Raw genomic sequence first — 25,229 nt, forward strand, 5'->3', positions numbered from 1 at the left:
AAAAATGTAGATATTTTATATTGAGGAGGAAGAATAATTCCTCCAGTTTGGTGCTTACCTATGTTCACTGCTGGAACTGATCCTGGGATGGCCTGTCCAGACCATCAAGCGCGTGGTTGCACATGCCTATGTGCAGTGATGTGCCAAGGAGGAAAGCTGCTTTAGACCTCAGTTCTAAGGTCATGGCTGACTTTACTGCCTTTCTAAGCTATTGGTTCCTGTATCAGTTTCCTAGGGTTGCTACAACAAAGTACCACCAACTGGGTGGCTTAAACAGCAGACATTTATTTTCTCACAGTTCTGGAGACTGGAAGTCCAAGACAGTGGTGTCAGCAGGTTTGGTTTCTTCTGAGGGTCTCTCTACTTGGCTTGTAGATGGCTGTCTTTCCCCATGTCTTCACATGGTCATTCCTCTGTGTGTGTGTGTGTGTGTGTGTGTGTGTTCTAATTTCCTCTTTTTATAAGCATGCAGTCATGTTGGATTAGGGTTCACTCTAAAGCCCTCATTTTAATGTAATTACCTGTTTAAAGATTCTGTCTCCAACTGTGGCTGAGTGTGGGGCTAATGGAATGCAGTCTCACTCTGAGGCATTAGGGGTTAGGACTTCAACAGATGAATTTTGGAGGGATACAGTTCAGCCCACAACAGTTCCTAACTCAGAAACAGCTTTCTGATGGTCTCTGAATATCTTGCTGAAGGGTAGTTTGCTTTAATTTCTGGATTAAAAATTTTGGCAAAGGTATCTAATCCTCCAGTTTGCTTCCAGAAAGATATTAGTGATATCCTAGTCAGGCTAGGATAGAAGAAAACGCTCTCTCCACCCCATTTCTTTTCCAACTGCTGGCAGCTTAACTGACTGCTGGCAGGGTAGCTTGGCGAAGCCATCTCACAGTGGGGATGGTAAGACTCGTGCCCAAGAACCTACACCAGCTTTTTAAAAAGTGGCAGAAGTGTAGGTTTTCATGTGGCAGCTTGATCTGCTCGTTGAAGGATCTGTACTCTTGGCTTAATGCTCAAGGCATTGCCTTCAGGCCTTAACAGGGCTCTCACTCAGGAGGGTATGCGCTGGAGAGCAGCCTCCCTCTTTCCCCACTGAGAACCAATAGAGATGGGTTCTTCCATGGATTCTGCTCTCCAACCTGAAGACGATGGGTAAGGAGGTGGGTGAGTAAATAGACAGAGTATGTAATTTACAAATAGAAATTGTATTCTCCATGGAGATGCTTTCTTAAAGGACATTATTACAGCCCCAGGAAGAAATAGTACAACATAGAGTAGAAATGAGAATACAGATGACCCTTGCACCAGATCCTGAAACATCCTTTTGTGTTTTAATGTACTAATATTTTTCATTCTTCTAGAGACAGACAATCTTGAGGCTTTGAGCCTGTCCTACATTGCTGTTGTAAAGAAATAGAGTAATATAACATATATATATATATATATTTAGCATTATTGGTTTTGAATAGCATTATTGAATAACTAGTGAAATAATCTAGAAAAAACTTAGCCTTTATATTTAATTAAAATAGTAGGATTTTTTGTTTACTGTTTTGGCTTAGATACCAAAAGATTAAATTTTCACTTTGTGATGATAATAATTTGGCAATTTAGAGTTGGACTTGTCTTTTTAAAGAGTCTAATATGTATAAATTAAAAAATTATGCTTAAGGACTTTAAAAACTAGAATGATTTGATATAATCTTAGACATTAAAATATAAAAGATAGATTTAAATTTACTTTTTATAATAAAACATTTTCCTTGATTTTGCAAATAAAGGAAGAGACCAGACAAGGAATTGCTGGTTGTAAAAAATAAGCTATACTAAAAATGGAAGCAGATTTCAAATGATACTTCTTAATTTGTCATAAATATTCTGTAATTGAATCATTCTTTCTGGACCTGTGAACTTCTCTGATGTCAGTAAATGTTGCACGTGTGCAGAAAATGGAGAAAACAATCAGTCCTTGTGCCCTGTTGTTAAATATACACTGCTGTTAATTATGCTTTCTCTGCTGTTACACAAAAATAAGCTTTGAAATTAAGTGTTTACCTTTGGGAGTTCTAATAACTCTCTATTGTTACTCTCACATTTATCAAGTTGTAAAGCTCATATTATAGTTACGTAAGCCAAGAGTGTAAGTGGGCAGCTCATTTTCTCTACAAACAGTAACTTATAATAATTTCTCCTTGTACTGTAGCTAAGTAAAAAGAACCCCTTGCTACCTTAGAAATCAACTTGCCCAGGATGACTGTACAAGAGACACCATGGGAAAGCAAGGAGGAGAGATATTCCATCAAGAGGAAAAGAAAAGCAATAAAAGTAGGGGGAAACATGACCAGCAAAAAAGAAACAAAATTCATCTCCCTCATCTAAACTCAAGAGGGCCGATTCTTCCTGGTAAAATTTTAAGAGCACTCAAGGTAGCCAGAATTAAGCTGGCAGGAACTATAAACCTCAAACATTTTCAGGATGATAGAATAATGTTTCTTTCTCTCTTTCTTTCTTTCTCTTCCTTCCTTCCTTCCTTTCTTTCTTTCTTTCTTTTTTTCTTTCTTTTTTTCTTTCTTTCTTTCTTTCTTTCTTTCTTTCTTTCTTTCTTTCTTTCTTTCTGTCTTTCTTTCTTTCTTTCTCTTTCTTCCTTCCTTCCTTCCTTCCTTCCTTCCTTCCTTCCTTCCTTCCTTCCTTTCTTTCTTCCTTTCTTTCTTTCTTTCTTTCTTTCTTTCTTTCTTTCTTTCTTTCTTTCTTTCTTTTTCTTTCTTTCTTTCTGTCTCTCTCTCTCTCTCCTTCCTTCCTCCCTCCCTCTCTCCCTTCCTTCCTTCTCTTTCTCTCTCTTTTCCCCTCCCTCCCTCTCTCTCTCTTTTCTTTCTTTCTTTGTTTCTCTCTCTCTCTCCTTCCTTCCTTCCTCCCTCCCTCTCTCCCTTCCTTCCTTCCTTCTCTTTCTCTCTCTTCCCCCTCCCTCCCTCCCTCTCTCTCTCTCTTTCTTTCTTTCTTCCTTCCTTCCTTCCTTTCTCTTTCTTGTGGAGGAGTTCGGCAAATTGTAACTTTTGAACTATGTGCTTGATGAAAGTGGTTTACTGAGAGGGAATCTTGTCACTTGAAATTAGAAAATGTGATAATGATTATTATAGATTATCATCAAATTATTCCTTTATTGCTTCCAGTCTTAGGGTTGACTATAATCATAGTAAACTGATTTATTTAGAAGATTAGATCTGGAAGGAACCTTAGGAATCTTACAGCCCAACTTCTTGAGATTTGAAGAGGCTTAAGTGACTTTTCTAAGGGCTTTTTTTTTTTTTGAGACGGAGTTTTGCTCTGTAGCCCAGACTGGAGTGCAGTGGTGAGATCTCGGCTCACTGCAACCTCCCACTCCGGGGTTCAAGTGATTCTCCCAATGCAGCCTCCTGAGTAGCTGGGACTACAGGCGCCCACCACCATGCCCGGTGAGTTTTTGTATTTTTAATAGAGATGGGGTTTCACCATGTTAGTCAGGCTGGTCTTGAACTCCTGACCTCAGGTGATCTTTCTGCCTCGGCTTCCCAAAGTACTGGATTACAGGTGTGAGCCACCATGGCTGGCCTTCTAAGGACTTATTAAATGACTTTAAACAATTCTATAGAATTTAGAATTAGAGTCTCTAATATTATATTTCACTTTCTTTTTTGAAAATTATGACTTTACCTTGCAGGCACATAATAGGCATTTTCCAGACTCCCGTACAGTGAACTGTGGCAGAATGTGGACCAATGGAATGGAGGCGGGAGAGACATTAACTTTCTTCAGGCCTGGCCCATGAAACCCTGCCTAGCATAATCTCCTGTTTTCTTTTCCTGTCAGCTGCCTTAAGAAAGAGGACTGAGCCAGGCACGGTCCTCATGCCTGTAATCCCAGCACTTTGGGAGGCCAAGGCAGGCAGATCATTTGAGGCCAGGAGTTCGAAACCAGCCTGGCCAACATGGTGAAACCCTGTCACAAATAAAAATATAAAAATTAGCCAGACATGGTGGTGGGCGCCTGTAATACCAGCTACTTGGGAGGCCGAGGCAGGAGAATTGCTTGAGCCCAGGAAGTGGAGGTTGCAGTGAGCAGAGATTAAGGCCACTGCACTCCAGCCTGGGCAACAGAGCAAGACTCTGTCTCAAAAAAAAAAAAAAAAAAGGACTCACAGGTGGGAAGGAAGATGGCACTACATAGTGGAAGCATTGTGGGTTCCCAAGTTGCTGATTAGAGTAGATCCAATCAGAAACATCCATGTTGGACTACGAGTGAGAAATCAAATTATTTTTCTATTGTTTTAAATTTCTGAAATTTGGGGTTGTTTGTTACAATAGCCTACCCTAACACACCAATACTAATAAATAAAACTTGGAACTTGGAATCTTTCTCATAATTCCTTTTTATCTACTAATACTTGTGTATTATTTTGAAAAGTAAAGAAAAACATGGCATTTAAAGAGATGAAACAACAACCTTTCATTTAGCAGTGTGATAAATGCTTTTATATAGGCTATTTCCTTTAGTCCTCATAAAATCCATCTGGGTAGGTATTACTAGTGATTGAATATTACAGTTTTATTGTTTTATTTTCAGAGTTAACATTATTAAATTCAAAGGAAGCAGTACTATACTTGCAAGCTATAAATGATTGAGGTAGGTACCTTTAGTATTTAATGGCTAATAAACCTCTTTTTATTATATTAATAATAATGCAATTTTAAATGATGATAATAATTTTCTAGAAAATGGAAAAATAAAATTTTGTGAGCTACGTTTTTCAAATTCAATTTTTAAAATATACATAGTGGTTTAATTTGGAGGATTTCATTTTCTTGAAATTTAGAATTGATTTTAAAAACAGATTTTCATAAATATGTTACCTTGAGACAACCCTATAAACACAATCACTGTATCATTTATGTAATAGTCAAGATTTACATTTTTATGATGATTTTAGTATAATGGTGTGTCAGAATAGAATATGTAATAATTGATTGCTTGTCCCTGCTGCAATGATCAACATTTTGATGCTGAAATATTACCCTGGATTTATGGAAGCTATTTTATGAAAGAATATTCGCTATAAGTTTCATTTTTTCTTAATATAAAAGAATATTTGGCAGCTTTGCCATTACCTCTGTCAGCCCAGTGATGTGAAAGTTATAAATATTTCAAGCAGTTTAAATAAAAATATTTAAATTTTATTTGCATTGTTTAGAAATCACTAAAAATTGTATAAACAGGTTACTTGTAGCAAGGGAAATGGACTTTTATATAGCTTTTTTGAATTCTGTACTTTGCAACCCTTTCTGTTTAAAAATAGTCATAATAAATATAATATTAAATTTAAAGTATTTAATTTAGTTTTGTAGTGTGTTACTGCCATATAATTTTAGAACATATATATGTATATACACATGCATGTAATTGTGTAAATATATTATTTGAGCTACTGTCTACCATTCAGTATGGTTAGGGTTAGAGTTTTCATTATATGTGATGCATCCATTAACTAAATCACTTCTGCACTTAATGCCTAAAATTTACCCTGCATTAATTTTTAATCATTTATATTTTATAGTAAAATGTTATTTCCATTGTCCTTCAAGATAGAACTGAGGACATGGAAGGGATCTAAAATATTATTTCATAATCACTAAACTTTATAACTAAGGAAACTAAAGCTTGGTGAGTACTGGTGATTCCTCTGAGGTTACAAAATTAGAAATGAAAGCAAGATGAGAGCCCAAGTCCCCTAAGCCAACCTTTCTTCTACAGTGAGCAACGTTTTATTCTTTTAATTAGATTGTAAATTCTTGGAAGTAGAAGATCAAGTATTGATTCCTTTCTTCTTTTTTCATCACTATCTATTTCTGTCTCCACAGACAGCTAGAATTTGACTCTAGCACAAACAGAGAAACAAACAGACCACATCAAACCATAACCAGATCAAGACCCTCTTTATAACAATTCTAACACAAAATGGAAAATTCATCACTCACACCTACTGGCCACAAGTAAGACTGTTTTGTCCACTGGCCCCTCATTAGATTTAGGACATGCTATCAGCTGGCATGCCAGTGTCGAGGAGAAACATTTACAAAAATTAGATGAACGGCTTTTTGATAGGGGAGCTTAAATAATAACATGCTTAGGTCAGTCTAGCTTATTTAATGGCAAAGCATATATAACTTATAATTAGAACTTGAAGTATGTTCTTGTTCTATAGACCCTGAATAATTTTCTGCTTGCACATTAGAGAAACGCCAGCTGAAAGAAACTCAGAGTTACAAGTGTGGGTTTCAGCAGCCTCCAGACTCTTTAGGATGCCACAGAGCTTTTATTCTTGATGACTTAAAATGAATCACCAAAAGGTATCACAGAAATAAATAGCTACATTACCTGCAATTAGTCCATAAGGACAACTGGGTATTACTAATGAGCTTTAGCCTCTGTGTTCAGTAGTAAATGTCCACACAGCTTGGGACCGTTTTTTGTCATTGTGCATTTCATCTCTATATTTCATTTAGTTGTATGAAGGTAGGTATTTCTTTTCCTAACTGTATGTTGTTTTTTGATTGTATTTCTTGACCGTTGGTTTTAAAGTGGGGTATGCCTTGCCAGTACACACAACTAATTAATGGCAGGGTTGGGACAAAGACCTGGTGACTTGGTTCTCAAACTTGTACTGCTTTTTCTACTCAGAATTTGTTTTATCTTTTGGGCTATTATTTGAGATGACTTTGAGTGGAAAGATAGGGATACCTTTGAAGAAGTGTATATTGGAGAACAAATTAAAAAGATTTGAGGACGTTTCGTCTGGAGACAAGATTTAGGTTTCAAGGACTAACTTTCTGTCATCAGGTAGCAACGTGTTCTCAGATTCTCTCTATGCAGACTTTATTTGGCTTACTGATAAACCTGAAAAACTCATTTATTTATCAAATGAATCTTCACCTGTGCATTGGCTAAGTACTGTAGATAAATTATTCTGTTAGTTTGCTAAAACAATGCTGGAAAGCAAGCACTATTACTCCATTTTATAGTTGAGGAAAACAGTCTGTAAAGAGCTTCTACAACATGGTGAATTTCACATATCTACTTCATGACAGAGATGGGATTCAAATCCGTTACATCTTAGGGCCTCTTCCTCTGAGCCATTATGCTATGCTGACTTGTAAATGATGTTTACAGCCCTGTCCAGCACTGAGATGGGATTCCAAATATATGAAAGGTCCTTGCACAGAGCTTCAGAGGGCAGAAGTGGAATCTTTAGCAGGAAACAGAGTCTTCTAAGAAGGGAATTGTTCATCTTGGAAGCTCGTAGCTCATGACCTTGGTGATGTGCAGATCAAGAGAAATGAGTGTATCTGGAATCTAGTAAGAGGGATGACTGTGCTGGGGAAATACTACTCACAGTTTGTTCTGGTCTTCTCCTGCCTCCCCGTAATTTCTTTTCTTATGTAAGTTTTAGCTTTGCCTGACAGTCAGACACCTTTTCTTTTTCTTTATTATTTATTATTATTATTATTTTTTGAGACGGAGTCTCGCTCTGTCTCCAGGCTGGAGTGCAATGGCGCGATCCTGGCTCACTGCAACCTCTACCTCCTGGGTTCAAGCAATTATCTAATTTTTGTATTTTTAGTAGAGATGGGGTTTCACCATGTTGGCCAGGATGGTCTTGATCTCTTGACCTTGTGATCCGCCCGCCTAGGCCTCCCAAAGTGTTGGGATTACAGGCGTGAGCCACTGCGCCTGGCCTTTTCTTTATTATTTCTTTAATTTGTCGGCAATTAATGTCCTCCAGGTTGTGGCCTCTCCCAGAAGACTTTATATTTTAAAAAGAACAGATCACAGGAGTATAATTTTATGGGACAGGTGGCCTCCTATACATGACTTCCCATGCTTTCATCCTAACATCAAAATGTGTCAGAGGGGAAATAATTGCACCTGTGAGAAATGCAATGGACTTGTCAAAATACATGTATAATATATAGATCCACATACATTATATACGTATATATGTTTCTATGTGCTTTTTTTGTGACAAGAAAAAATCACAACTTCACGTAATATTAAATGAAATGAGATAAAGTGCTAACTTCAAGAGACCTGCCACTATACTTCCAAGTTATCTGTCCAGTCTCTGGTTACATCTCTGATTTGCATCTTATATGAATGTTACAGCAGGCCAACCTCTACCTGATGAAGAATAAATAATAAATGAAGTGAAGGCTTGCCAGCTAAATATGATATTTTCCATCCCTTTATGTTTGGGCTTGAAATAATCCTCCTGAGGTTTTCTGGAAGTTATTGTTCCTCATAGGTTGTTGGTTCCTGGTGTAGGCTGCACTATATATATAATAGCACCTATGCTTTCTTGAATAAAAATAGGTTAGCTTAACAGTTACTTTATAATCCTGAGAAAAACGAAATCATGCCACATGTTAAAGGCTGACATTTGAAATGCCAAGGTCTCATTATTTGGAAGGGAGAAAATTATCACAAAAAAGATAATGATTCAGTCTAGGTACAGATAAGTAGGCAGTCTTCAAAAATTAGCGAAGAAAATACAATCATATGAATTCAAGAAAAGAGAATTTATTTTAATTGGTGTGCAATACCACCAAAATGATGGCTGAGTATAAATAAAAACATTAAAAGCTTTGAGCTTTGCAGATTGTCTTATACCTGAGTGAACACAGCTTAAAAAATTTCATGATTTCATGGAATAGTTATTACACATCTCCAACTGCTAAAAAAGGTGATCTCAATTTCTCTGCAAGCTTGTAAATCAATAACCCATAAAAATCTATGGAAAATAGAAAAGATAACCATAAAACCCTCTAAATTTGGTTTTGCTCATAACAAGTTTTGATTTTCAGATGCAAACAAACACAAAGAAGGAGTCAACATGTTTGTAAATTTAGACTGGAAGGCAAAGTCTCTATGAAAATTAAATAACCTCATGAAACCATGCAGAATAGCCACAGGCCTCCTGGGAATCAAATATCTAGACATAAATTTGTTAAAGTAAAGAAAGGCCTGAATTGCTTTACATCTCTAAGCCCATATCTTTCTCAAATGAGAGAAAATGAAAAGAAATTTGGAGGTTAGTTTTTTTCCTCCCATAGAAACCATCAGAAACCCAAAAGCTTTTTAAGAGGCAAAAAAAGTAAAGAAAAAGCTGCATTTAAATGATATGGGCTTCTGCCATCACCTACTAATAATACTGAAAAACCAAACCAGGAATGCTTTGAAAAAATAGACATTTCTGAAGAAGATACAAAATAAACATTACTCAGGGGTCACTGAGGATTAATTGTCTTGCTTTTTGTGATGCCTGAATTTTTTAGTTTATTTGTGTGTTACTTTCATAGTGATGGAGTCTCATTATGTTGCCCAGGCTGGAGTGCAGTGGCTATTCATGGGTGTGGTTACAGCCTACTATAGCTCAGAGATCCCCAACCGGGCCACAAAGCAGGAGGTGAGTGGTGGACCAGTGAGAAGCTTTATCTGTATTTACAGCTGCTCCCCATTGCTGGCATTACCGCCTGAGCTCTGCCTCCAGTCAGATCAACAGTGGCATTAGATTCTCATAGGAGCACGAACCCTATTATGAACTGCTCAGGCGATGGATCTAGTTTATGTGCTTCTTATGAGAATCTAATGCCTGATGATCTGTCACTGTTTCCCATCATCCCCCGATGGGATTGTGTAGTTGCAGGGAAACAAGCTCAGGGCTCCCACTAATCCTACATTATGGTGAGTTGTATAATTATTTCATTATGTATCACAACATAATAGTAATGAAAATAAAGTACACAATAAGTGTTATGTGCTTGAATCGTCTTGAAACCATCCCCCCACCCTGGTTTATGGAAAAACTGTCTTTCACAAAACCGGTCCCTGGCACCAAAAAGGTTGGGGAACACTGCAATAGCTTCTAACTATTCCTGGACTCAAATGATTCTCCTGCCTCAGCCTCCTGAGAAGCGGGGACTGTATCAGCTCTGTTGCCTGAATTTTCTAAGCCTTAATTATCAACGTGCAGAGAAGGCTGATGTGCAAGTGAAGCACGCTGCCCCTTGCAGGGCATATTCTGAGGCACTGGCAAGGATTACTGCCCTCAAATTCTTGTATGATCTGGATGCCTGACATTGTGTTGGTAGCAGGGGACAAAGCCATTTATTTCTCGGTGAGAGTTGGGGCTTCAAAGGCAAAAAACCTCCAGAGAGGTGGCATTGTGGCTGAAATTCACACTGAGGCAATGCAATTGAATACTCAACCCATTTTCGAAAAAAACTGCCTGTTGGCATGTACATGTTGGGTTGAAGTGGGGATAGCATGAGGAGAAGAAAGGAATGGGGTAGTAAAAAGCAACCTCACCTATTTGACAGTCCAGCTAAATCAATGTCACTATATATATATGTATGATATATATATAAGTATGATACATATATATACAGTAAAATATACACATTAATTTATATATGTGTATGGTTCAGGTTCTTCCCTGTCTCCCCCCTCTTTCTTCCCTTCCTTTCTAATGCCTGCAGCACTCACAGAACATCAATAGAAGAACTACACAAAACTATACAACCAGCAAATAATGTCACGGTCACTATCTCCTTCATGGGAACACTCAACCTTGGATCAAATACATGCCTCAATTACATCTTTCATTTAAAAGTGAACCTCTCCTACTGGCATACTACCTCAAATAGCATCAAAGCAAAATGAAACACAGGCAGCATTTAACAACGCTGGTAACCATGGAAACATATCATTAAAGAATATATAAACAGGAATGAATAATTAGATGAGAAATTTATGTCTACATTTATCTTTTTGCAAGACCCAGGAAAGGAAGCTCTCTTTTACTTCTCACCTCAATTTGGATACTTCCTCTTTAGTCTGTCTTCTAATTGAAAAATATGAGAATTCATAAACTGGGAATTTTAATATTATCTAGCTCAATAGACAAAGTTCTTTGTAGGCAAGAGACTAAAGAATATTGCATGCTCATTGTTGTCTAGATATGACACTTAAGCAGCCAAGAGGTTTGCTTCAGGGATGTGAAGTACACAGGGAAATCTGGCTTACATCATGGGGAGAAAGGGACAGCAATTATTAACTGTTAACAATGGAAAACATAAGTTGCCTAATCTACTGGGAGGTAATCTAATAGTGGGAAGATGGAGGGGAGAATCTGGGTCTTATAAATTATTTAAATTGTATTGTCAGGTAGGCAGGATCACCTGTGCAGGTCATCCAATGTCATACCTTTGCACATAGCACAGTTCCAGATAAACTCTATGGTGGGCTAAGTTGGTCACTAACTTAAAAACTGGAAATAGCTTTTGAGACATATGCCTGGGGTTGTGCATCAGAATCACCTGGTTGAAGGGGGACAATAGAAAAATACAGTTTTTAGTATCCCACTCAACTCTAGGAATCTAATATTTTAAATGTTTTTCTAAGTGACTGTGATGCAATTGGTTACTAGACTGGTGTTTAAGAGCCACTAACCTAGGCCAACTTCCTCATTGGAAGTCCAACAGAAGCAGAAACGAAGGCCTAGAGCAATTTTGGTAGATTGAGTTGTGGGTCTCAATTTTTCCCCTCCTTGTTGCAACGTCATCTCCACCCCTTTGTCTTGGCTTTGTAGTGGGCAGAAGAATCTACCCTTTGCTCTTGGGCTTGATTGTGTGGCTTGCTTTGGCTAATAGAATGTTAGAAACGATGGTATGAGCAGAGGCTTAAAATGTGCTTATATGGTTTGGCTTTCTCTCTTGGAATCCTGCATTTTGCCATAAAAAGAACCTGCATCAGGTAATCATTGGACAAAGAAGAGCAAAAGATCCGTGAAACACACTTGGACCTCTCTGCAGCTTGGAGGTAAGCCAAGCCCAGTCGAGATTACTCTCAACTAGTCAAATTTGAGCCAACATATTTATTTGGTAAGCCACTGAGTTTTAGAGTGGTTTGTTACACAGTATTATTGCAGCAGTAGCTGGCTAATAAAAAATTGCGTGATTTATTAAAAACTGAGTCAGCTTTGGAACTAGAAGTTAAATTTCCTGAATCTCAGACCCAACCTTTTTCTCCTGCTTCGTGATGCCTATTTTCCTTTGCTTCCTTTCCTTGACAGAATTAAGCACAGATGTCCATTGCCTTCAAAAGGTACTTCTGGTTGGCCTACATTTCCTATATTTCTGTCAAATTTTCTCATTAGACCTTACCTTTCCCTATATCTTATTCTTATAGAATTCTGCTTTCACCTTTCAAAGAAGACTAAGAAAGCTCAAATAAACGAATTTTTACAATTCTATTCAGAGGTAACGATGTACTTAGTTAAACACTTCTAGATAAAATTTCTTCCGCGTATGACCTAGGGCTGACTGGAGACTCAATGCCAAATGATAAGAATTTAAGTATGATACATAGGAATTGATGGGGAAAATATTTTTGGGTGAGTGTCTTTAGTGCTTCTCAAATTACATCTAATCTAAATACTATAGGGCCTGGGCTGCTTTCAGACATTCCTCATGCAAATAATTTAGAAACTCTCTGCCTGACATGGCCAAATAAATAAATACACTATAAATATAGGCCACTAAGAGAAATGTTCAGATGGTATTGCTATTTTGTTCCTTTCTGTGGAAAAATTTTTCACATGGAAGCAAATCTTCAGAGAAAACACATTTCTCCAGAAAATGTAGGTGTTTTGTTAAAGATAAAAAATATTTTCAGTTCCTTGACCTTACTTTGCCTGTAATTTCATGGTGAAGATTTTGTATTTATTTGGGGTTAGCATACATTTTTACCAGGTAAATGAGTAATATTGGGATGATTTTGCAATATCAAGAAGAGAAACAAAGAATAGAAGAGAAAAAAGTCATCATTATTAGTATAAGTAATCAAGTCATGTTCAGTGTTAATTTATTGTACATGATTCTCTCGTCTGTTTAGAGAAATCTATTCACTTGCTGCTCCCTTGATTGTCATGTTTGAAAGAAGCAGTTAGTAGGCTAAGAACTTGGAACTTCCATGAAGACACCTCTGAGCACAGAAATTAATGAGCCTAAAAAATCTATTGGAAACCTGCAACTTTCTTCAAAAATTCTATTGATCCTAAACTCAACTCAAGCACAAAAGTTGTTTACAATTGTGAACTTAGAACACATGCACACATACCTAGCAAAATGTTCATCGGTTTCATAATCACTGGTTTTTAAAATTGTAAAACAGCTATGCCAAAATATTCTCATGTCAAATGTTATTGGTCTGAGCTTCATGTCAAACCAATATTTAATTTGATTGATTGATTTGACAAATCTGTATCGAGCTGCTTTTTGCAATGCATTTTGATGGCGGTGCATTTTGAAAGCAGATTAACTAGAAGTGGTATACAATTTAAGTACCTTATAGTCTGTAGCTTTTCCTGGTAAATAGTTTGTGCTAGAATATATGCTCCTTGAAGACAGGCGATGTCTATTTTGTTCACTCCTGTATCTCCAACGTGTAGCACAGTGCCTTACATACAGTCACGAAATAAATATTTGTTGAATGAGTATGAATGACAAATACAATTTGAGAGTAAATAATAAAGGTATCCACTAACTTAAGAAGACTATGGACACTATTGCAAAGGTTTCAAGCTTGAATGGCCATGGTGCAGTTTATGGAGTCACTACATGACAATAACATTGTGGGTGCTATTTTTTGCTTTGAGTGTTAGAAGCAGTAAATGCCTCCTGGTAGGCCTAATAGCAAAAAGAAAAGGGGTTGTTGCAATAGTGACAATCATGTAAAGAGAAGGAGTTGTAAAAGAGTCTTAGCCTGTGGTCTTGTGAATCCTGAAGTCCATAGAAAGGCGTTAGGGGCCCACAAACTATGGGCCGTCTTTGAGCATGTGGCTGTGGACAATCTTTTTTGTCTCTCAGTTCAGCCAGCTCCTGGTTTTGTCCCTTGAGAGTAGGACTAATCACACCAAAGAGATATTTCTTTTTGGTAAGCTGCCTTTGGAAACCATATAGGCCATTGATAGCTTTGAGATGGGAAACATTTCAATGCCAAGTGAAACTTGAATTGGATGGGAAGTCTTGGTGTTCTCTGCACAGATGGAAGACCTGTGAAGCTGGCACTGCCTCAGCCTCTGCTACTTCACTGAAGAAAGATGCTCCACATGTCATGCTTTCTGCACGGGCCTGTGTTGGTGTCAACAGCTCTTCCAACAATCCCAAAAGAGGTCTTTCTACTGCTGTGAAAGTCTTCAGCTTCTTTGTAGCCAAGAGCTTGAATTAGTGCCTTTTCAGTGGATCTTTGTCAAGATACAAGAGCACATCATGAGGTTCTTTCCTTTTAGAGAAGTTTGTTGACAATCCAGAGAAGAGATTTAGATGTGATTTAGTTTGGTTAATTCTTTACAATTGTTTAAGAGAAAAGAAAACTTCTTAGAATAATTTGATGGTGAGAAATTCCAGGACTAGCTCTGTAATGGCTGATATCTTAGGCACATAAATTGAACAAATCTTTTGATTGAAAATGCTGGAGTTACTATTAGAGATCCTGCCGAAAAACTGTAAGCTTTTTTTTTTTTTTTTTGCCAAGCAGCTACTCTAAATGAGGTGACTGAAGTCAAATAATAATATGGATTTTCCAACACTGAAGGTGAGACTGACGAAGACTTGAGAGTTTCTGGGGACAAAAATGTACAGACACTTGGCAAGTGGCTTATCTCTTATGAAGGTCACTTTTTGTTCAGACAGCCTTAAAATGGAAACAAATTGCTGACATAGATAGCGTTGATGATATAAGCCTAACAAAGATGACCTCATTTACTCGAGGACAAAGGAAATGACGTATTATAAATTTTAGTTGAAAATTTTGGTAATTCTTGATTCATGCTGACCCATCTGAGATATTGTGTAGTATTGGAGCTCTAACTCCATTTGCTAGTAGAGACTTTGTGAATCAGGATTTTACCTGTTATTGACATTAAGATGAAATGTTGAAATTGATGCAATATGAAATATTTCAATTCCTTGATCTAGAAAAGCTACAAAAGCCTTTTCACAAGAGTGAGAAAACCATAATTTTCTGTAAATGCTGTTCTGGTATTCTGACTATGTATAGGAGATCAATTTCCAATCCAATGAGATAAAAAGTAAGCACACATTTCCTGTGTGTGTGTGTTTATGACTATTGTTCTAGGTGGATGCTTGTAAATGAATTAGATTCTCAGAGGGGTCTATAACTCAAAAACATAAAAATAAAGAAAAAAAGAACCATTAAGGTAGGGGATGAGCTGATCAGGCAGCATGCCCCTGTTTAGTGGGGTTCCTCTGCACTTGTTTTGTGGGAGTTCTGTGATACAATTAGCTGTTACCTTTTCTCACTTCACTTTGCTGAGCACTGCAGACTGGGGTTGGCTCTGTAATTCACATTACATGAGTTAAAGACACACACATGAAAACTTTTGTGCCTCAGAATGTGGCTGAAAGTGAATGCAGCAGGACAGGACAGGGGAGTGGAAGATGGAGGAAGCTTGCTTGCTTGTTTTCCTCATGTTATTAAAACTAGCCCTGGATGTAAGGAGCAGGGAGAGGTGGACTAGAGTTTAATATATAGTTCTTCTTGTAATAAAATTAGTGTAGGACCAATATATAAATACTATAGGGCAGCTGTTTCAAAAATAGCTTAGTCTCAGCCCGACTAGGTACTTTCTATTTTGCTAATTACTTCAGGATTGTGGTGAGGTCTCCAGGTGTTCTCAAGGAGAATGGCTGATTACAGATGCCTGGATATCGGGTTGCAGAGGCATTGCGTGCAAGTACAGTCATGACAAGTTATTTTCAACCCTCTCTAGCTCTGAAGAGGTGACACTATTATAGAATAACATGTGCAAACACTTATTCAAAGTGATATATCCCAGTGTGAGCTGTCATATAGTATAGTGCTTTATGCCTTTCTTTTCCTTGCTGGGTTGATGATATGAAAAATGCTCCTAATGCAATTGAAAGGTTCTTGAGTTCACCAAAGCAAAGGTCCATTCTTTTGCATCTGAGAGTTTGTAAGTCAACCATGTATAAGAGTAAATATAGACGTGTTCTCAAATTTTTACATTCTGAAATTTTCCATTTCCTGTTAAGAAGAATAACCAACTAAAATGGTATGGATTTTACATGGTTGAAAAGGAAGATACACAGTATAGTAACTTCTGGCAAAGGTGGTGAAAATAGTGTCTATCTATTTAACCTTAATGGATGCCTACAAAAGTGCATGAAAATACAGTCTCTAGTCTGTGATGTTTGGGGACATTCTTGAAGTCATCAGTGAAATTGCTAGGGTGGATTGGGTAGTGGGGCATGTATATCTTTAAAGATGGCATAGACTTGGCACTCTCTGGCAGGGTTTAAAAACCCCCTTCTGATTTAGGACAGAACAAGGTTTAGGGATTCGAATGTGTACATTTGAATCAAGATCAAGGAGAAGCTGGTTAGCAGCAGGAAATATATAATGGGTGAGTGAATGGTTTAGTGTGCTGATGTTGGGGCTTGATAGAGGGTGTTAATTTATAGAATTTATCTGCAGGAAGTGATTTCTAATTATGTTGCTTCTTTTTCCCTCAAAATTTGTGACATCATTTTTGGATGTGCCTAAGATTTTGGGTAAGATTTTAGTGCTAAAATGGGCTTTAAGAATAAACCTTCTCAAACACTTTATTCCAGCCATCCTCACTTTCCAGTTGAAGCTCTGCTAGAGACTAACTTGCCCTAAGTTCAATATCTAGTTAGTATTAGAACTTATGCCAAATCAGACCTGACTTCTAGACAAGAGCTCTTTTCCCTTATGCCAGGTTACATCCAATCAAAAAAAAGGGAATACAAAGAGAACTATTTTTTATCTTTTATTAATGCATAATAGTAAAACATTCATTTTATTTCTTTTTATATCACAAACATGAATGCATTGGTAAGTGGAGATTATTTTCTTAGTCTGAGGTAAATAAAATAGGGATATTAATGCTCTCTGAAAGCTAAAGGAAACAGAAAAAATTTTTTCGCAGCAGATGGATAATGTGCTGACATAACAAGATTGGAAGGAGGCATGTCTCACACGTGAGCGTAAAAACTGAGTTATAACGCTTGTGAACCACAACATGGTCAGACAAAATTTTTATTTACGAAACTTCCAAGGTCTTACTTTGTCTTAGGTTATGCTGACATTGGATCTATTATTTTCTTAGTTCAATGTAGAAAACAGGATAGGTACTCGTATACATTTGTTTAATGAATAATTAAATTAAGTCAAGCATTCGCTGGGGACCTAGTATATACCAGGCCTGCTGAATATTTTCCAGTCTTCGAGATTCACAACTCCTTTCCCACCTCTCTTAAATCCTTTATAAAAGCCTCTGAAATCCTTATAAAAAGTCCTCTTTGTATAAAAAAGCAAATAGCCCATATTATTTTCTTATTTTTCCCATCTGGTATTTCTAAACAACTATTTAGTTACATGTTCATCAGCCATTACTGCTGTTTGTATGTTCCAGATTCTCTTAGGAAAGTCTTAAAATTATCAGAGAAGTAATAGGTTGTTTTGGGATTAAAGGTTTGTCTACCTGGAGATCAACATTTGTTTTTTCATTTTAAAATAATCACAGAACTGAAGTATAATGGGACTAATTTAAATTTTTTTTAATAGAAGGTAAATTGATCTCCAGATAGAACCATGTGAGTTGCTGGAAATTGTGTATGATAAACCTGACACTTTAATATCTAACAAAGATGACATATAATATAGAGAGACAAAAAACTAGGGGCCAAGATATGGTAGTGAAAATGTGGGGGGGAAAAAACAGGAAAAAAACAGGAAGCTTCAGAAGGCTGTTGATGATTATTTCTTACTTTACAGTTAGTGGCTTAGAATATCTTATTCTGGTTGATTCAAAAGGTTCGTATTCAATTAAATTAAAACATCTTGAAATACAAGGAAAAAGCTCCACATAGTCTGGAGAAAAGAAAACATGGAGGAGAAAGTTGGCTTTTGTAGTTATTTTCAAATATTTATAACAATTTCATTGGAAATGGGTTTCGTGTGGTTCACGTGGAGTCACCGGAAACAATGGGGTGGAAGTTTTAAGGGAGGAGAAATTCACTTTAAGTGAGGAAAACAGTTTAATAGTTAGCAAACTGGATGTTATTTTTGTGGGGGTTAAGTGAGCTCTTCATTTTGGATATATGTCAGCAGAAACTTATTGACAGCTTGTTGGGGGAGGGTAAAGCAAGAACAGATTCATGTCTTATAAATGAGATTGAACTAATAAATCCAAAATTCTTCTTATAAGTTAAAGAAATTATGACTTTCTTCTTGGCATCTGATTGACCTTTGGTATGACTTCTTGCTGCCATTTTGAATAATAAATGAGAAACAAGATCTGAAATTTGATATTGGTTAAGTGTTTCAAATAGTAAATAGTAAAGAAATACATCTGATCTTTGCAGTTTTCCTTTATTATGTAATCAATATTACTTCTAGCATCTGTTTTTTACAGGTTGTAGATCAATAAGAATCTATGAAAATACAATGTTCATATTTTAAGAATCCTACTATTATAGTAGCATGCCTGGAAAAGTAGTTCCTGGGATCTCTAAAATTTATATTGAGTTGTAAAACTGAAGTATGGGCCACGGGTTAACAACCTTGAATTTTGCCCCTAGAATTAGTCTTAGAAAATCTACTTTGTTATGAATACATTATTATTCAGTAGCTTCCTTCTGATTGATATGCCCAGAGCTACCTTTTTCTGCAGTCTTTTAAGCACGAATCTTTCATTTTGGCTCTAAAAATGAGATGGGTTTCTCCTCCCTAGTTGGGACATCAATTTTTACCTGCCAATACAGTTTGATGAGCTTGCTTATGCTCTGTTCCCTTCCTCCACCAAGCCAGAACATGTAGTCAGCAATCATGGCACTCCTAAGAACAAGGACAGATTAAAAAAAAAAAACCACAAATGTATAGGACAGAAGGAAAACCATAACAGGCACTATATACAAATACTGAGGAAGATGATTTTAGTGTATAAATTTGTCTAGACTAATATTAAGCAAAACACAAAGCACATTTTAGAATGTTGAAAGTAGGGTTTTTTTTGGGGGGGTAGATAAACCAAAACTATAAAAGAGAAGCAATAAGCTATTTGTCTTCTAGGTGCTTTTTAAATTTGTATAGTATAAGAATATTTAAAGATTATGAGAGAACGTTTTGTTTTGGTTGGCCTATATTAAGCTTCAAAGCCCTTACAGAGTAACACAGATTTTAGGAACTTTTAGGTCTTCAAACCTAGCATAGCATATATAGCTAATATTAGATTGGTATTTAAGCATATCTCAGACTTTACCTGAGTTAAGTATTATTCACCTCTTATTAGTCTCCTGAAAACAGAAAATAAAAAAATCTCCAATTCAAGGAAGAATCCTCTCCCCGCAGATTTGTATATAAGGCATAGCAGCTATAAACTTACTCTGTTGAAATAATTTAAATGTTTAGATTCTTCTTCAGGACAGACAAAAATTAGGACTCTAAAAAATCAGTGGTGGAAACAAATACCACCAACTGGAGGATTATTCAGCTCTCTCTCTCTCTCTCTCTCTCTCTCTCTCTATATATATATATATATATATAAACATGTAGTATTGGAAAGAAGCTGCCCACTGACATTTCAAAATAAATGACAATAATTTAAGAATACCTAATATTTTAAGAATCCTTTTATATTTTCCAAAGCTCTTAATGATAAGACAAAGAGAGGTAGGAGGTTTTGATGTTGTGTGAATATGAATGGGACAGAAACAAGTTATAAAAATCATAGACTGTAGAGGGACAAAAGTGCATTTCAAATGTTTGCATTTTGATAGAAGCACATGGAAACATTTTCTTTTCATAACAACCTAAAAAGAAAGTTTACTCGACATGGAGGTGCCTGTTATTTAATAGAAATTCATTTAATAAATTCTGAATTTAAGAAATAGATGGAAAATATAGAAATTTTACTTTCAAGGACAACACGCCCTATATTTATAGGAGTTGGGTACACTTAGGTGACAATTTGGCCTGCACTCTGATTCCTTCTACCATTAGCATTTGGATTTACAAATATGGTTCAACAAACATTGCTTAAGAAGTATACCAGCCACTAGTTAAATCAAGGGTGGGCAAACTTTTCCTGTAAAGGGTCGATAGTAACTATTTTAAGTTTTGTGGGCCATGTGGTTTCACAACTACTCAACTTTGCTTTGCAGAAGCAGCTATAGACAATACATAAACCAATTAGTGTGGCTGTCTTCCAATAAGATTTTATTAACAAAAAACAGATTGGGGTAGTTTAACTCTAAAATAAGAAAATTAGTAGGTTCATCAAGCCATGGTGGGCATTTATATAATTGTCAATCAATAGTCCAATGCCAGCTGGGCGCATTGGCTCACGCCTGTAATCCCAGCACTTTGGGAGGCTGAGGCGGGTGGATCACGAGGTCAGGAGATTGAGACCATCCTGGCTAACACGGTGAAACCCTGTCTCTACTAAAAAAAACAAAAAATTACCCGGGTGTGGTGGCGGGCACCTTGTAGTCCCAGCTACTTGGGAGGCTGAGGCAGGAGGATGGTGTGAACCCAGGAGGTGGAGCTTGCAGTGAGCCGAGATCGCGCCACTGCACTCCAGCCTGGGCAACAGAGCACGACTCTGTCTCAAAAAAAAAAAAAAAAAAAAATAGTCCAATGCCAGTGTGTACACATTTCAGCCACAGGGCCCTTTAGATATTTCAATCTGCTATTTTCTCTTCAAAGGACAACATAACATGCACTAATATTACTGAGCAGAGTCCAGTAACTAAACTTGACAACTTGAAACATGCAAAAAATGTAAAAGATAATTCTGGATCATAGACACAGTGGCTTGAGTCAAGTAAAAGCTAAATTGATAAGAATTTTTATAATGTTAGTTATTGTCATTTTTGGATTAGGACAATTGTGAAAGAGAAGGAGGTAGATCACCCCAGTGGGTTTCTAAGGCTTTCTTGATTTTTTAATGCTTTTGGTAATTTGGTTTTGTGTTCACCATTGTAAAATTAGAATTTTTAGCATTTTTATTAATGTTTTGCAAAAGTTGCTTTTTCTGTAATAATATATTGTCACATTGTTTGCTACATTCTTAAGTGTGCTTTTTCACCTGGGGGCTCAAGTCTTTTTTTAAAGGAACACAACTCTCCAAATTTATATTGAAACCATGAAGAATTAAGATGCATTGAAATTCCTTACCTGCCATACCTCAGTGAAGCATAAGTATTATAAGAGCAAAAGGATATTAAAATTAAATAACAAAAAAATGATTTCCTAAAGCTCCATATTAGCTGAGATATATTTCATAAGTATGATGTATTTCTTTCAATACCTGGCATGTATTCATAGAGGTGTGTTCATGTTTGGAACACAATTCAGATTGTAGTTGCTCCAAGCCCCTTTTTCTTCCCAGTGGAAATGGCAGCTGTGCTTTTACTACGTGCCTTCCTTTGTCTAGTTCTCTATTGTAACTCTGCCTTACTGCTCAGCCCTCATGAATCAGTGAAAATTAGTGAAATGATATGAAAAGTGCATGGAAATAACATTATGTCATGCAATATTTGTGAGGCAAGAGCCATGGGCTTTTCATCATGCTGAATTTATAAAAGGCAAGATAATTAATTGATCAACCCATTGAGCATCCATAAGGAGTCAAGTACCATATGAGATCCTGGTTCCGGCAGACTCATTCCATGAATCAAATGTAAACAGTAACCCATCATTCTTTCTATCCTCCTTCAGGTATCTCTCTACCATTAGAACAATATCTAGGTGCTAGTCAATGTGATTCAATGTTGCTTCCAACTATTTTCATTTCATTGTCATGATTCTATTCATCTTATTTTCATTAATGTACTGAATGCTGTACCTGCATGGAGCTATAAGATCATGTTAGGCAAACCCTTTTAACTGACAATTGGTGGCTTAACATCTGCTAATTTTGAGCCTTTATGAAGTGATAAGCACCATGTTAAGCACTTTATGGAGCAGAGTGTAAACCTGACCCACCCACTTCTGCACTAGATCTCATCCGATTGTGCCTACTCGTGGAAACTGCTCCACCAAGTCTCTCACTCTTCTAGTTTCTTTTCTCTCTTTCCATTTCTCATTTTCTCCTGGAGCTTTTCTGCCAGCATACACAAATGCTGTTGTTTCTTCCTTTTAAAACAAAACAAAATACCCCAAAATCTTCTCTTGCACTATGTCCTCCATTCCAATTATCACGTGAATTCTTCCCTTCACTATTAAAAAGCAAACTGGAAAACCTCACACTCTTGAAAAAGCTGTGTGCATTCTCTACTTGTAATTTTTCTCTTCCTGTTGTCTGTGCGACTCACTCCAGCAGGGCTATCATTCCCACCACGTCACTGAAACTGCTCTTGTCAGTACCACTAATAGTTTCCGTATTGCCCAATGTAATGGTTCAATTTTCAGTCTTCATTTTCTATACATTCTCAGGTGCAAGTCATACGATAGCTCATGCCGTCATCTAGTGTACACTCTCCCACTTGGCTTCCACTGTGCCATTTTTTTTTTTTTTGAGACGGAGTCTCGCTCTGTCTCCCGGGCTGGAGTGCGGTGGCGCAATCTCGGCTCACTGCAAGCTCCACCTCCCGGGTTCATGCCATTCTCCTGCCTCAGCCTCCCAAGCAGCTGGGACTACAGGCGCCCGCCACCATGCCCAGCTAATTTTTTGTATTTTTAGTAGAAATGGGGTTTCACCGGGTTAGCCAGGATGGTCTCGATCTCCTGACCTCGTGATCCACCCGCCTCGGCCTCCCAAAGTGCTGGGATTACAGGCGTAAGCCACCACGCCCGGCCCACTGTGCCATTATTTCTGGTTTTCCTCCTATCTTTCTGGTTGCTCTTTTCATCCTCCCTTGCAGTTATCTTCCCAGCATTATCATCTGGTCCCTAATCTCTCACCTGGGTTACTGCAACGGCCTCCAAACTGGGCTCCCTGCTTCTCCATCAGTTTATTCTCAACACAATAGTCAGAGTGATCCCATTAAAATTAGGATGCTAGAGCAGGTCAGTCCTGTGCTTAAAACTGCAAAGCTTCGTGTCTCTCTCAGATTAAAAAACTAACCTCTTTATAGTGGCATTTAAGTCCTATATCATCTGGACACATGTTGCTTCTCTGACCTCATTTTCAACTACCTTCTTCTTAGCTCCCTTTGCTCCAGACAGGGTCCATCCTTCTGTCCCTCACAAAGAATGGCCATACTATTGCTTTTGGGATTTTGCACACGACAGTCCTTCTCCTGAAATGCTCTTTCCCTAGACATTCTTATGACTCTCTTGCTCACCTCCTTCGATCTTTGTATGTGTCATTTTCTCAGTGAGAACTACCCTGACCAGATTCCAACACTATCCATACCCTCACTTGTTGTACTTTTTCCATACTACTTATCACCATTCAACATAAAGTTTATTTTGTTTGTATTAGTTTTGGTGGTGTTTATTGCTGTCTTCCCTTACTGCAGGGTCAGCAGATTATGGTCTGTGGGTCCCATCTGGTCTGCTTCATGTGTTTATAAATGATGTGTTAATGGAACACAGCAATGCTCATTCATTTGTGCACTGCTTACACATTGTCTATGACTGCTTTTGTGCAACAATGGCAGAGGTGAGCAGTTACAAAAGAAATCCTATGTTTCACAAAGCCAAAAATACTTACTATCTGGCTCTACTGCAATGTAAGATCCCCAAGGGCAGAGATTTTTGTCTGTTTTATTCACTGTTGTATCCCCTGTGCCTAGAACGGTGCCTGGCATGGTAGTCACACAATAAATATTTGTTGAATTAACAACAACACATTATCTTATTTACTTATATAAATTCAAAAAAATAAATTCGATGTTACAAAGAGCCTGAGACTAACAGAATTACATAGCTTACTAGGATTCTAGCAGAAGCAGTCTGGCCTTAGAGCTATCTCACTGTCCATATTTAAAAGAATGCTTTTGTAGTGAAAGTGGCATGGTAATGGAGCGACAGAATGGGCTTTGTGAGTCTAATTTGTCCAATGCAAAATTTAGCTCATATGAGAGCTTAATGAATGCTAATGGATGCTGATGTATTTATGGCATAAATTGAAGGGGAAAGGTATTGGGAAACACATTGGCCTAATGCGTTGTATCTAAAATTATGTTTTACATGATGTCTTCAGTCATATGTCAGCAGTTATTGCTTCCCTGCAAGGAAATGTTCACATTTTATTTACTTAATACATCTGTTAAGTATAAAAGGGCCAGAATCTGGTTTTTAAATATCTACACATATAAAATAAAATGTTTTTATGTTATGAACTCAGCTTATTGTGAATCAAATTTTGTTCCTATAGAATGGCAAATACACAATAAAATAATGTGACATGTTATTATTCATCAAATAGGTACCAGTTTTATTTTCCAGTTTTATTTATTTATTTGTAATTAATATCACAAAAGGATTATGAGTACAAGCACATTTATGTTAGGTGCTTTTACAGATGGGATATTTCTAAACAGACTGTGCAATTCTAAGAGTATGAGAAAATACTATTGACATTTCTCAAGGCCTATGTTCAGATTCAAAATTTATAACATTTCTACTCAGTGTGGCCACATGGTGGTGTAAAACAATAAGATATGGTTCAACAAAAAAAATCACAGCACACAATCAGCTGTGTGGTCTCATTGGGCTGAATGGCTGAGACCTTGAAAAGTCATTCCGTTCATCACCTTGCCTTTAGGCAGGATCACACTTAAACCTTTCGAATGAGACTGATGAGAATCTATTCTGTTTTAAAGACCTCCACAGAAGGACATTGCTCTGCTTTCCTCACTGATTCCAGAGTTTCAGAGCCATAAATAGCATCTTCTGCTGTTTTAGTCTGCTGGCTTTAGTTCTCTCTCCAGTGTTAATGCAACCCAACTACGCCATATTCTCTGAATAGAAGTCTAAATATCCTAACAATAATTTATTAATCTTCTTTTCCCTATGTTAATTAATTAATCCCAGTTGCTTCCGTCTTTCTTCAAGTGTCCTCTTTTTTTTTTTTTTTTTTTTTTTGCGTCAGTTTTGTGGTTGCCTTTCCAATTTATTTAAGTTTCTC

At 37.1% G+C, this 25,229-nt stretch overlaps 1 protein-coding gene and 1 non-coding gene across 2 annotated transcripts in view; both read right to left on the bottom strand.

Annotated features, from left to right (window-relative positions):
- Positions 1 to 25,229, bottom strand: part of SPATA16 (spermatogenesis associated 16) — a 258,898-nt gene that overhangs the window by 69,673 nt on the left and 163,996 nt on the right. The window contains exon 5 of the mRNA XM_002814293.4: positions 18,904 to 18,988. Coding sequence (XP_002814339.1) covers positions 18,904 to 18,988 — 85 coding nt within the window. The remainder of the gene's footprint in view (positions 1 to 18,903; positions 18,989 to 25,229) is intronic.
- Positions 17,076 to 17,176, bottom strand: LOC112132943 (small nucleolar RNA U13). The gene has a single exon (XR_002914643.3). It is a non-coding gene; the product is annotated as a small nucleolar RNA U13 (small nucleolar RNA).

The sequence above is a fragment of the Pongo abelii genome, chromosome 2 (assembly GCF_028885655.2).
Source record: "Pongo abelii isolate AG06213 chromosome 2, NHGRI_mPonAbe1-v2.0_pri, whole genome shotgun sequence".
Classification (NCBI taxonomy): Eukaryota; Metazoa; Chordata; class Mammalia; order Primates; family Hominidae; genus Pongo; species Pongo abelii.